General features: G+C 43.2%; 1 protein-coding gene across 5 annotated transcripts in view; it reads left to right on the top strand.

Annotated features, from left to right (window-relative positions):
- Positions 1–12,283, top strand: part of LOC139456323 (serine/threonine-protein kinase unc-51-like) — a 59,448-nt gene extending 47,165 nt beyond the window's left edge. For all 5 annotated transcript variants that reach the window (XM_071237957.1, XM_071237961.1, XM_071237958.1 and 2 more), the window contains 4 exons: positions 710–861; positions 2,303–2,347; positions 3,714–3,804; positions 5,584–12,283. In XM_071237957.1, coding sequence (XP_071094058.1) covers positions 710–861; positions 2,303–2,347; positions 3,714–3,804; positions 5,584–5,660 — 365 coding nt within the window. In that variant the 3' untranslated portion in view covers positions 5,661–12,283. The remainder of the gene's footprint in view (positions 1–709; positions 862–2,302; positions 2,348–3,713; positions 3,805–5,583) is intronic.
- Positions 12,284–14,024: the final 1,741 nt, after the last annotated feature.

The raw sequence follows: 14,024 nt of genomic DNA on the forward strand, positions 1-14,024 counted from the left end.
CATGTGATAATTTATTGTGAGGAATCTGAAATATTTGACTAACTATGACGGTTCTTGAATGTAATTTAAGTGTAGATTGCTGTTGACATAAACTGTTGCCAGTGTGTCAGAAATCAGGGGACCCATATTGTTCAGTAATGGACTGTCATTGGATTTTGCCCTTTGCCCCTGAAAATCAGAAGGACTGTATAACCCATAATTGTTATAGAAATGCTACATAACCCTTATAGACTGGGTTGATTTAGATTTAAGCCTCAGTGTTTCTTTCACTGAATCCCTATGATGATCTGGGTTAGAATTGGACTTCAGCAACCCATGCTTGTTGTAAGGGGCGACTGATGGGATCAGGCGGTCTCGCTCGCTGACTTGGTTGATGTATATCATCTTGTCCTAATTGCGTAGACTGACGTTTATGACGTAAATCACTGGACTGGACAAATCTTTCACTGCTAGGGGTGGCTGGGCAGCATAGTGGGTAAAGTGTTCTCTCGTGACACTGAAGATCTGGGTTTGATTCCCCACATGGGTACAATGTGATACCCATTTCTGGTGTCCCTCGCCCTGATATTGCTGGAATATTGCTAAAAGTGGCATAAAACCATACCAAGAGATCCACAAGTCAATTTTACATTGATGCTACAGCTTCTAAATGCCACAGTTTCTAAATGCCACGTTCTTGATGCTTTATTGTCTGCTGCTGTTGTTTCAGTATTGAAGCAGATGAATGACTACTACCACCGGTGTGTTCTGGAGTGTCGACAGCTGCACCAGAGACTGGGGACCACGTGTAAAACCCCCCTCACTCCCCAGCTTGTGGTGGCCACTGCCGACAAACTCATCTACAACTACGCAATCGAGATGGTGAGCAGGATATAGCCAACATTAACAGAGATACTGACGAGACAAGGAGACGTGATCAAAACATGGATCCACTTGCCCAAACAGATCTTAGCTCTACAACTATTGTAACTCCCTCTGTGTTACTTTGAACTACAATGGTTGTAGGGCTACACTCACTTTGTGCACGCGGAGGGTGGGAGTGCATGATGAGGAACTAAGTTGTATTTTTCACAAGTCTGCATAAGTGATCTGTAACAGAGGTGCCATCTAGGCAGGGTGATGAAAGTGGGAGTCCCCAGGGCAGTGTCGGGTGATGAAAGTGGGAGTCCCCAGGGCAGTGCAGGATGATGGAAGTGGGAGTCCACAGGGCAGTGTCGGGTGATGAAAGTGGGAGTCGACAGGGCAGTGTCGGGTGATGAAAGTGGGAGTCCCCAGGGCAGTGTCGGGTGATGAAAGTGGGAGTCCCCAGGGCAGTGTCGGGTGACGGAAGTGGGAGTCCACAGGGCAGTGTCGGGTGATGGAAGTGGGAGTCCACAGGGCAGTGTCGGGTGATGAAAGTGGGAGTCCCCAGGGCAGTGCAGGATGATGGAAGTGGGAGTCCACAGGGCAGTGTCGGGTGATGAAAGTGGGAGTCGACAGGGCAGTGTCGGGTGATGAAAGTGGGAGTCCCCAGGGCAGTGTCGGGTGATGAAAGTGGGAGTCCCCAGGGCAGTGTCGGGTGACGGAAGTGGGAGTCCACAGGGCAGTGTCGGGTGATGGAAGTGGGAGTCCACAGGGCAGTGTCGGGTGATGAAAGTGGGAGTCCCCAGGGCAGTGCAGGGTGATGAAAGCGGTAGTCCACAGGGCAGTGTCGGGTGATGAAAGTGGGAGTCCCCAGGGCAGTGCAGGGTGATGGAAGTGGGAGTCCACAGTGCAGTGTCGGGTGATGAAAGTGGTAGTCCACAGGGGAGTGTCAGAGGGGCCTCATGAATTTTACGGACAAGCGGACTGATGGAATTTCAAACCCTGGACTAGATTGATCTGTGGTCACTCAGACCGGAGGGGCCCACTCGACTAATATGCTGCAATTCGCTGTGCAGAATTGAGTTGACCGCCCGGAGAGTGGAAGGTCAGTGGTCAATCTCCTGCCTAGCACTATGAAACAGGATCGGGCTGTCAGGCTCGCTGACTTGGTTGATGCTTGTCATCATATCCCAATTGTGTGGATTGATGCTCATGCTGTCAATCACTGGATTTTCTGGTCCGGACTTGATTATTTACAGACCGCCGTCATTTAGCTGGAATATTGCTGAGCGTGGCGTTAAACAACAAACACACAAACACTATGAAACCGGCATTAGTACTGACTACTACAAGCAGCCACACACATGCATTATGTAATATAACTATAAGTGAAATTATCATGAACCATTTCACCTGACCTTTATGAAGACCTGGCAGTTTATTGATCTGTTTGTTTCAGTGCCAAGGAGCTGCCCTAGATGAACTCTTTGGTAATCCTAAGGAGGTGAGTGATTCTTGCTGTAACTATACAAATATATACTCATCATAGTCACTCATGGAGGCTGACTCCACATTATCACAGGACCCGTGAAGACCCGGGGTAGAATAGGTCTTCAGCAACCCATGCTTGTCGTAAAAGGCGACTAACAGGATCGGGTGGTCAGGCTCGCTGACTTGGTTTGAAGCATGTCATCGATCCCAATTGCGTGGATCGATGCTCATGATATTAATCACTGGATTGTCTGGTCCAGACTTGATTATTTGCAGACCACCGACATATAGCTGGAATATTGCTTAGTGCGGCGTTAAACAACAAACCAACCAACCAACCAAACATTATCACAGTGTTAAAAACAAAATTGAAAATGACCAACAGATCTGTCATGGTGTTACTGCGAAGTTAAGGCAACACACGCTGAAGTGGGTTAGAACTATTCGTGGAGGGATGTTGGGTACCATTGTGTTTTTTGCATTCTAATCACATCGCAAGGCCCAGGTTTATTTTTCCTATTCTTTGTGTTACCTGCTTTCATATAGCTTTAAGGGTCGGTCGGGTAGCCTAGTGGTTAAAGTGTTCGCTCGTCACGCCGAAGACCCGGGTTTGATTCCCGACATGGGTACAATGTGTGAAGCCCATTTCTGGTGTCCCCTGCCGTGATATTGCTGGAATATTGCTAAAAACGGCATAAACCATACTCACTCACTCATATAGCTTTATCTTTGATTAACTAGCTTATGATAAAATAACCTTCACCAAGATTGAATATGGGTCAAAATATTGTTCTTATTGACATGAATTAAAATTCTGAATGGCACAACTGAACATCTTTTAAGAAAATACATTTCTATCCCTGGATGAGTAACCAAAAGTGACATTGCTTGGATGTTGCAAAAAAATGCCATAAAACCATACTCAATCTCGCTCAGTCACTCACATTTGGTGGCTCAAGTTTTGTACGAACCGTGGGAATATGTACAAATGTAGTTTAGGGGTGAAGCAATACACAAGGCCATGATACGATACGTATCTCGAAATGCCAAAATAACAACACAAAGGCCATGAACTGAAATATTTGTGATTTCAGATGTGTGTAAAACTGGCGTCAGTTTCTCCCTGTTAACTGTTCATCACAAAAAGTAACAGGAAAGCTAAAATGATCCCAGACTGCTGATTTGTTGGACACAGGGGTCCTTTGAAGCCCTATAATCTGTTAAGAGAGGCTTAGTCTTTCATTAAGAGAGTGCTTATTTTTTATAGTCATGTATTGAAATTCAGGTTAGTATGTGTCAGGTATTTCAATGAAGTCCATGTATCGCAGTACATGACAGTTTCAGTGCTTGGTTTCACCTGAGTCCCCTGTTGTTTGCAGTGTTTCCGTCGCTACACGGTGGCCCAGATCCTGCTCCACAGCCTGGCACAGCAGGCCCCCAACTCCCGGGACAAGGACCTCCTCAATAAGTGTAAGTAGCACAGCAGGGACAGTGACCTCCTCAATAAGTGTAAGTAGCACAGCTGGCCCCCAACTCCCGAGACAAGGACCTCCTCAATAAGTGCAAGTAGCACAGCAGGCCCCCAACTCCCGGGACAAGGTCCTCCTCAATAAGTGCAAGTAGCACAGCAGGCCCCCAACTCCCGGGACAAGGTCCTCCTCAATAAGTGCAAGTAGCACAGCTGGCCCCCAACTCCCGGGACAAGGACCTCCTCAATAAGTGTAAGTAGCACAGCAGGGACAAGGACCTCCTCAATAAGTGTAAGTAGCACAGCAGGCCCCCAACTCCCGGGACAAGGTCCTCCTCAATAAGTGTAAGTAGCACAGCTGGCCCCCAACTCCCGAGACAAGGACCTCCTCAATAAGTGTAAGTAGCACAGCAGGCCCCCAACTCCCGGGACAAGGTCCTCCTCAATAAGTGTAAGTAGCACAGCAGGCCCCCAACTCCCGGGACAAGGACCTCCTCAATAAGTGGAAGTAGCACAGCAGGGACAAGGACCTCCTCAATAAGTGTAAGTAGCACAGCTGGCCCCCAACTCCCGGGACAAGGACCTCCTCAATAAGTGGAAGTAGCACAGCTGGCCCCCAACTCCCGGGACAAGGACCTCCTCAATAAGTGTAAGTAGCACAGCAGGCCCCCAACTCCCGGGACAAGGTCCTCCTCAATAAGTGTAAGTAGCACAGCAGGCCCCCAACTCCCGGGACAAGGACCTCCTCAATAAGTGTAAGTAGCACAGCAGGCCCCCAACTCCCGGGACAAGGACCTCCTCAATAAGTGTAAGTAGCACAGCAGGCCCCCAACTCCTGAGACAAGGACCTCCTTAATAAGTGTAAGTAGCACAGCTGGCCCCCAACTCTTGGGACAAGGTCCTCCTCAATAAGTGTAAGTAGCACAGCTGGCCCCCAACTCCTGGGACAAGGTCCTCCTCAATAAGTGTAAGTAGCACAGCAGGGACAAGGTCCTCCTCAGTAAGTGTAAGTAGCACAGCTGGCCCCCAACTCCCGGGACAAGGTCCTCCTCAATAAGTGTAAGTAGCACAGCTGGCCCCCAACTCCCGGGACAAGGACCTCCTCAATAAGTGTAAGTAGCACAGCTGGCCCCCAACTCCCGGGACAAGGTCCTCCTCAATAAGTGTAAGTAGCACAGCTGGCCCCCAACTCCCAGGACAAGGTCCTCCTCAATAAGTGTAAGTAGCACAGCAGGGACAAGGTCCTCCTCAATAAGTGTAAGTAGCACAGCTGGCCCCCAACTCCCGGGACAAGGACCTCCTCAATAAGTGTAAGTAGCACAGAGGGAGAAAGGGAAAACAGCAAGTGTTCTGACCAATGAGTGCTCAGATTAAGTCAACTAACGGCAGTGATTCTCACTTGACAACATGACCAACATGTTCCATAGCCATGTAATTGCCTGCTCTACACTTTGTGTGTCTGCCCCAAGAAAATCTGGGTTAGAATCAGCAACCCAAGCTTGTTGTTAGAAGGAACTAATGGGATCAAGCATGTTGTCATATTCCTATTGCGTAGATCAATGCTCACGATGCAAGAAGTCCCCCTGCAACAACATTAGAAAGAATACAGATGTTAACCATAATAAAGTGTCATATGCTTGTCATGCATAAACTTAAACAAAATTGTTTCGGTTTTCACCTACAATACTTTTGGCTCTCAATATCAGGATTCTGGGAAAATCTTACTGATTAGGTCTCCTCCAAGATTTAGTTGTTATCCCAATTTTTGTTTCTTCTTGCAGACAAAGAGTCTGTAGAGCGTCGTCTATCAAACCTACAGAGTCAAGGTGTGATGAATCCGTACGATGCTTACAGTTGATCTATAGGCTTCTACCAGGACTGATGGACTGCTCCTCTACAGCTGATAGACCAGACTACAACCTACCTAACATACAAAATAGGATAGTTCTTGTGACTAGACCAGACTACAACCTACCTAACATACAAGATAGGATAGTTCTTGTGACAAGACCAGACTACAACCTACCTAACATACAAGATAGGATAGTTCTTGTGACAACAAGCCTCACAGTTAGAGGACCTGTCTCTGCTTCTATGTATTCAGCTTCGAGACCAGTGTATTGTAGTTGAACAGCTACTGGTCTACAACTGGATGCTTGGAAGGGACTAGTCTGCCTTTACCCTGTCTGTTGTACACCTTCAGGTTATGTGTACTATAATATCAGGTAACCACTGGAAATGTAGCGTGAGAATTGCAACAGTGAAGTGTGGACTTGTTAATGTAAATTTGCAATCCTCAAAGTATCAGCATCGACATTATGGCCCTAACCTGGTCTGTAACGCACCTAGATCAAACCAATTTGTGATATCGTCAGTTGATTGACAAGGATATTCACCAGAAGGCTTGTCTCTCAACAGAAGAACTGTCTCCATCAGTCGTCTTGCCATCGGTTGTTAGGACCGTCAGTGTAGAGTGCAGTCATTGATAACAATGTCTACCCTAGAGGGACTCCATGGACTAGACTTAGGCTAGACATCCTGTGTGACAAAGGAGTGGAACTATTGATCATACCTCATTTCCAGTTGAGAATTTTGTTACTGAACCAAATACTTTATGGCATAACTGATTTGCATTTGATTTACTACTGCCATATTGTTCTGAGTTGACATGGAAGTCGGAGTTGCATGTGCCAAATACAAAGGGATACCCACAGCTCCTTTTGGGGACCTGTTGCAAGGGAACTTCGGTGACTCAAATCTTGCATACTGCAATTTTATTTGCAACATACAACACAAATTCATTCACAGATGCATTTCAGAATGCATTCTAGTCTCAAGGGGGAGGCTAGGCTGCTGAAACCTTTAGACAAGAACTATGTTGATATAGTGCTTTTATGGACCCTTACAAATACCTCTGTTTCTGTCTTTCTGACCTATGAAAATAAAAGGGAAACGTACGTCGGAAAAACCCAAAATACCAAGGAAAAGGACTTGAAGCAAATCAATATAATCCATGGTAAGAAGAGCAGCTACATCGTTGACATTGTTGATTTTGTACAGAAGGCACTGGAAATTCCTCCACGAAGACGTACCGCTGTGTGGACTTGTTTTGTGTTGCTTGGCTATGTGAGTGATGGACATGTTCGTATTACACCAGGAGGTGATTATACAAGGATGTGCTGTGTTGTACCAGTTATGGTAATATATTATCTGCTTTGAAGGGAGTTGGTCAGTTGTGATGCATGACGTTGTGACAGGGATGAGAGGTGTTCTGGGAATGTAGCTGATAGCACAGTTGATGCTGAAGCTCTTCTCATCCCTGTCGGGAAGCGCTGGTGTTGTACGACAGTGATACTGTGTGTGTATATGAGACAATCTAATTTAACCACGACTAACACGTCTGTGTAAATTATCTGTTGCTTTAGCCTATTCATCTGTTTGACTTTGGTTAACTGACCTTTATCTGTAACAAAAAGAAAATGTTTTTAGGTGTGTGGTTATTTTAACACAAAAATGTGCAGTTTATGTGCGATTTTATGATTGCTTTTTTGTAGCAAAATTAATTTTATTGTGGACTAGTCTTATTTGTCAGTGCGTATTTTTTTCATCATTTCTTTCAAGTACATGTATGTTGCTGATTATTTTCAGTTATGAAAGCTGTTACTGGTGAAAGAATTTTACGTCTTGACAAAAAAGACATCAAGAGAATTTAAGTTCAATCGTATCTTTTAGCATGTATAGAATTAGAAGTAGAGGCCATGAAGTCATGAACAACAAATATTATTTTTGAATTTTCAGTCGGAAGACACAATTATGATTTACTAGTCACTTGATATGCGATGCCATTCTCCTAGTCTTTTAGCTACCATTTTATACAACAGGAACTTGTACTCTGCTTTTAGTGACACAATTTAGATTTGCTCCACAATCAGTGAAGGTGATATAGCCTGTATCCTACAACAAAGTCTGCAGTTCTTGGTCTATAGTGCTATGTGTATCATATATATCATGTCTTTTAGTCATATATCAACCGCCCTAGGTTCTATTGCTTGGTAGACTGCCTAGGAAGTGTTCAATATCAAGGGATAACCTTTAGGCTTGCTGAAGATGTAAACGCATGTAGCATGTCTAGAGCATCTGAAATCTTGAGTTTGTGACACTTGGTTATGACAAGGACTTTCATGCCTAAGTTTAAACGCTGCCATAGATATATTCCCATATTTGGTGCCATTCCCAACCATTCCTATCTGTATTGTATTCCAGCATTGAATTGGTTCCAATAGAATTGTTTCATGTTGAAATAGTATACTCACACTCGGTGTGTAAATTTATCAAGTCATAAGTCTCCATATTTGTTTGTACATTTATTTCAACTTATGTGATGTATTTAAGTTGTAATTTATAAATAAGAAAAAAATTAACTGTTTCTTTCATGTTAAACATATGAACTTTGCTTATAGTATATTGTGATAGAAGCTGTTTTTTTGTATAGAATTTACCATGCATGTCAATGTAGATAGCATTTTCACATGGAATCTTGTTTTATTTGTACATAGCCCTGTTGAAAGTGCCTGACATCCAAAGGCATTGTGTTATATTAGATGTAAATAGCTGAAAGATTTTATTTCCTTTTATTTATTACCCCATGCTAAGAAAGCAACATCAAGTCTGTGAATGTGATCCATGTTGTGACAATGTGATGTGAATTGTCTGTACACACGAAGCCTACAGTCACCATTGCAGACTGCATATTTAACACAATTAATTTAAGATATGTGTGTGAAAGAATGTTTTAATGCATTTAGACTTTTTAGTATATGTGTAGTTAGCACTCGTTGTCGCCACTGTATAGTGTCTCATCCCTTTATGCAATATTCACATCCTCTATATATTTTTTCTTTCTCACTCCCAATATGGGAGAATGTGTTCTTCAATCTTGAAGTTACATCTGCATTCTCTTCGTGACCCCCAGTAATCATGTGTGCGACATTTTCGCTCTAGAAATCACTAGGATCTCCCATACTGATGGAGTTGTATAATAGACCTAGCAATTAGCCTTCAGGGACTGTTGTTTGATACCTCATCATAAAGGAGTGGTGAAATCTCATTCTGTTTCTGGTACTCCAAGCTTCGTGCAGTCTGGAGTCACTCTATGTAATGGCAGGAGGAGATGCTAGCCATGGAGAACCCCGGTCAAGCATCGTTTCATCTCTTGTCCTGAATTACCGAGCTTTGTATACCAGCTGATTCATCGTCATCTTATTGCTGTAAACTGTTCATGTAATCAGCGTCACAATTTGTCATCAAACCAATTTTCCACTACCATGACTCTCAAGCACCATCTCAACTTGAATAAATTTATTACGGATATCCTTGCTTGTTTGTATCCTATTTATTCCTGAAATTTACCTTATGTGTTTAAATATGTAAATGTTTGGATATCTTTCGAACTAAACTGACCCTGTTAGGGTTAGATGTTTAATGTATACAAGATCATTTGCTTAATAGTTGGAAGCAGAAAGCTCCCTACTGCTGTATTGGTGGTATGTGGAAATACATGTGTATATGATCATTGTCATCATGCTTTGAGTGTGCTGCCCAAACAGGAAACGTAGGCCACACCCCTTTCTCCATCTTCATCATCTAATACCAGAGTATGGGGCATTAACTTCCGTATACCTCTGGCCAGGTAATTTCAATGGTGTAGCATGAAATACAAATGTTATGAGGCCCATCTTCGATTTATCCTGTGCATAATGTCTCCATTCTATTATGATAAATACACAGGACCTATTTACCACCATAGCTTGGTTTCGGAAGTGATGTCCTTATAACTTACTCAGGACGGAATATCTCTCACTCATGATTTTTATATGATTGCAGTACTAGTTTCACCATTGTGCAATTGAATTGGGCTCAAATGAAGCTATGGTGGCGAATGATTCTTGTTTCTTGTAAGTAGGCAAAAATAATAATTTACTTGTGTGACCATTTTGGCATGGTTAGGTCAAGCAAAGAGGACACTTTGTTTAAGTTCTAGATAATGGGGACATTCAGCAGCTGATCTTAAAATGAGAATCATTAGCAGAAAATAATTATCGCCCTGTCTTAAATGACTGGTTCAATGAGAACATTTTTTTCAACTTTTCATGAACCAGTGGTCTCTTGCACCACATTCGATGGGGAACTATTGTCCTGGGATGGCATTGAGGATGGGTTTCCTGCAGGGCCCTGTTCCACTGAGCAATCTTAACTCTACAACTGTTAAAGCTTACCCTGTCTGGCACTCGGCATTAAGGGGACAAGACAAGGACTGGTCGGCTCAGTCAGTGTACTGTGTCTGAGTGGGATTTCCATTTTAAGCTGCGGCTTGGTATCTCAGTGAGCTAGCACTATAAAAACAAGATCATACTGGACTAATTACGAACGAACACCTGCGCAGACGCACATATCGCTCTATAAGTGCAATAATCTTGAACGCGATTAAACCCCATTTCACTGATCACTATGTTAAAGAATGGGAGTTACGATCGTATTAACACTAAGATTGCCAAGTGGAACAGGCCCAGGTAGGGAGATAAGATCAGTTGGTTAACGTCAGAATTTCATCAAAAAAATTGTTGACCATGGTCACTTAATTTCCAAACCTCTAGGACTTAGTATGTGCTGTTGGTTTGTGAACTACAATGTTGAAGTAACTACATCTGTTTTCTTCAAACCTTTCCATCGTCAGTACTTCATGGGTTTGTATCCAGCACTGTTCTCCACCGCCCATGGTACATATGACCACTTAGCATGCTTAGTGATGTAGTCGCTGTATTTAACCAATGAACCAAAGACCTGATTCCAGTGAGAGGGAAACAAGGAGCGTTCAGACCAGTGAGTGTACAGAATGAATGAGTATGGTTTTACGCCGCTTTTAGCAATATTCCAGCAATATCACGACAGGGGACACCAGAAATGGGCTTCACACATTGTACCCATGTCGGGAATCGAACCTGGGTCTTTGGCATGACGATCAAACGCTTTAACCACTAGGCTACCCGACCGCCCCTAAGTGAGTGTACAGATTACATCAACTTCAGTGTTAGGCAATGGTAGGGTTGCCACGAAAGTTCAGGCATGGAGTGGGGACCCATGAAGATCCGGGGTAGAATAGGTCTTCAGCAACCCATGCTTGCCGTTACAGGTGACTATGCTTGTCGTACGAGGCAACTAACCTTGCTGTCTTGGTTGATGCATGTCATCATATCCCAGCTGTGTGGATCAATGCTCATGATATCACTGGACTGTTTGGTCCAGACTTGATTATTTACAGACTGCTGTCATAGCTGGAATATTGCTGAGTGCAGAATTAAACAACAAACAATAACATGGAGTGGGGGCAGGGGTGGCCCAGTCTGAGGTGTTGTAATTCACTGTGCAGAGTTGCATGCCATGGGGATAACAGAAAGTATGATCGTGGGTTCAATTCCTCGTTCACCCTGATTATATTTCTCAGTTTGTCTTTGGGCTCACCAAAGTGGTAAGTGTCCGAGACCTGCATCACTTTGGGTTTTCCTCCCACATCAAGCTGACACGCCACGATATAACTGTAATACTGTTCAAAGTGGCATCAAACCCAACACACACACTCACTTATGCACAGAGTAGATTCCCATGAGTTATGCATGGCCACATTTAATCACCTGCCTGAAAACTGACACATTACTGAACTACGATAGCACATATCAGCCATATGTATTCATAGGTGAAGGAAGAATGTTGTGCAGACAAACCTGTGAAGTATTGACGATGAAACCTTTTGTGCTGACATGCATTTGATGTGCTATTTATCATGATATATCAACTATCTTGATCAACTTAATCATTGATGTAACATTGAAAACTCTCCCTATTTGAAGTGTCATTCATGAACACGTCCTGGAAATGGCATCATTATGATCACCATTCCTGCAGAACTGAGACGTTTCATTCACAAAAGAAATCAAAGTTTACATGTTCATTGTAATATTGTTTTGTACATCTTCAAGCGTCTGAAAATATCAATACAATTACTAAAAGTCGACTGATTAGCATTTTATAAAACTTAGTGTTCAAATTGTGTCATGCAAGTTGGACTACCAAAACAGAATAATTACATTGGTCTGGCTTGTGTTGGTGTGTGATTGAAATGTTTACTTTTTCAGTTACAACAATCTAACAGCCACAGTAATTGAAATACCATTGAATTGGAAGTGGGAGTGAACATATTTGAAGGATAATCAACCTTTTTCATACCTTTGTCAGAAAAGAGATCTCAGCAAAGTGTATATTTGCATTGAACCAGTGTTGGAAAGTGATATGTGTTCCAGTACAACCCGGTTGCTGTAGATTGTTGATATTGGGCCTCTACTGCCTACACATGCAATACAAGAGACAGGTGAACATGTATATAGATGGACAACTCTAAGTATTTATTTCAATAAAGCAGCACTTTGAGAGGACTGAAACTGTGTTTGTTGATTTGTTACAAAGAATATAATTCCGAGCCATCAATCAATGAATCTTGACAATACAGTTTATGAATAGACGATGCCTTTTTAGAAAGTGGTGAAATGTAACATATGTTATCAAATTACTACTTTGTACTTTGCAGATTCTGGTACTTTTTTGGGTTGAATCCCATCTGGGATTCTGTTTTTACCACAGAAGTTTGGTAATTTTTCTATCAAATTTTGATACTTTTACTGCAGAATTTGTCTGGGACTGACCTATGTTACATTAAGGATTACACTTTCTGAGTTAAATCCACCATAGTATCAGTACTTTACATCTGCCTCAATGACACAGCCTTTCAGAGTAAGATTGCAAAGGTACTTAAGAAAATACAAAGGGATACAAAAAATAACGCACTGAACATTATCTCCATTCTCCAATAATACCCTGGACATAGTCACCACCTCAGCTTCATATCGGTAGTGATGTCACCATCTCCATCTCTCTTATCACCTGACATGTCCTGGGAAGATCCGGGTAGAATTAGGCCTTCAGCAACCCATGCTTGTTGTAAAAAGCGACTATGCCTGTTTTAAGGGACAACTAACGGGATCGGGTGGTCAGGCTTTCTGACTTGGTTGATGCATGTCATCATATCCCAATTGCGTTGATCGATGTGCATGATGTCAATCACTGGATTGTCTGGTCCAGATTCAATTATTTACAGACTGCTGTCATATAGCTGGAATATTGCTGAGTGTGGCATTAAACAACAAACTTATGACTAACTTGCTACCAGGTGTTTCCGGGTTAGATTGGTAATGGTACGCAGCTGAGTGAGTGAGTACTGGTGATATCACTGCATGATCAGTCATGAAAGAACACTTGATTGGACAGCAATTATTTGCAGTGTCATTCAAACCAAACTCAAAAGAAAGCTATTGTGGAAAATGGGCCCTGAGTATTTTAGTTGGTTGGTTGGGGTGTTGTTTTACGCCGCACTCAGCAATATTCCAGCTATATGATGGCGGTCTGTAAATAATCGAGTCTGGACCAGACAATCCAGTGATTGATATCATGAGAATCGATCTCCCAATTGGGATCGATGACATGCTTCAACCAAGTCAGCGAGCCTGTCAACTGAATCCCATTAGCTGCCTCTTACGACAAGCAAAGTCGCCCTTTGACGGCAAGCATGGGTTGCTGAAGACTTATCTACCCCGGACCTTCAGGGGTCACGGTACCTTAGACAAATGGGCCATCTGTGTCCCCCCTTGATTGCCTGAAGTGGTACTCCAGATCTACACTTTTATACCTCACTGATGAACCAGAAACTGCTTGCAGAAGCCTTCACACCCAGTTTCAGAAGGCCCCAGAAACCATTACATGTACCACCATGCATTTCCATGTAACTGACGTCATCAGTCCAGAGTGAGTAAGTGAGTATGGTTTTACGCCGCTTTTAGCAATATTCCAGCAATATCATGGCGGGGGACACCAAAAATGGGCTTCACACGTTGTACCCATGTCGGGAATCGAACCTGGGTCTTCGACGTGACAAGCGAACGCTTTAACCACTGGGCTACCTGACCGCCCCTCATCAGTTCAGATGTACTGGACATCCTCCAAGTTTCAGGCTCGTCTCTTCCTGCTGGTTTGGAGAAGTTGAAAGTTCACACACGGGCAACAAGCCATGCCAGTTGGACCTCTGGTAAATAAAAAGCTCGGAGAAGCAGATCCAAGG

This window comes from Haliotis cracherodii, unplaced genomic scaffold, assembly GCF_022045235.1.
Source record: "Haliotis cracherodii isolate W230 unplaced genomic scaffold, xgHalCrac1.p SCAF_11, whole genome shotgun sequence".
NCBI lineage: Eukaryota > Metazoa > Mollusca > Gastropoda > Lepetellida > Haliotidae > Haliotis > Haliotis cracherodii.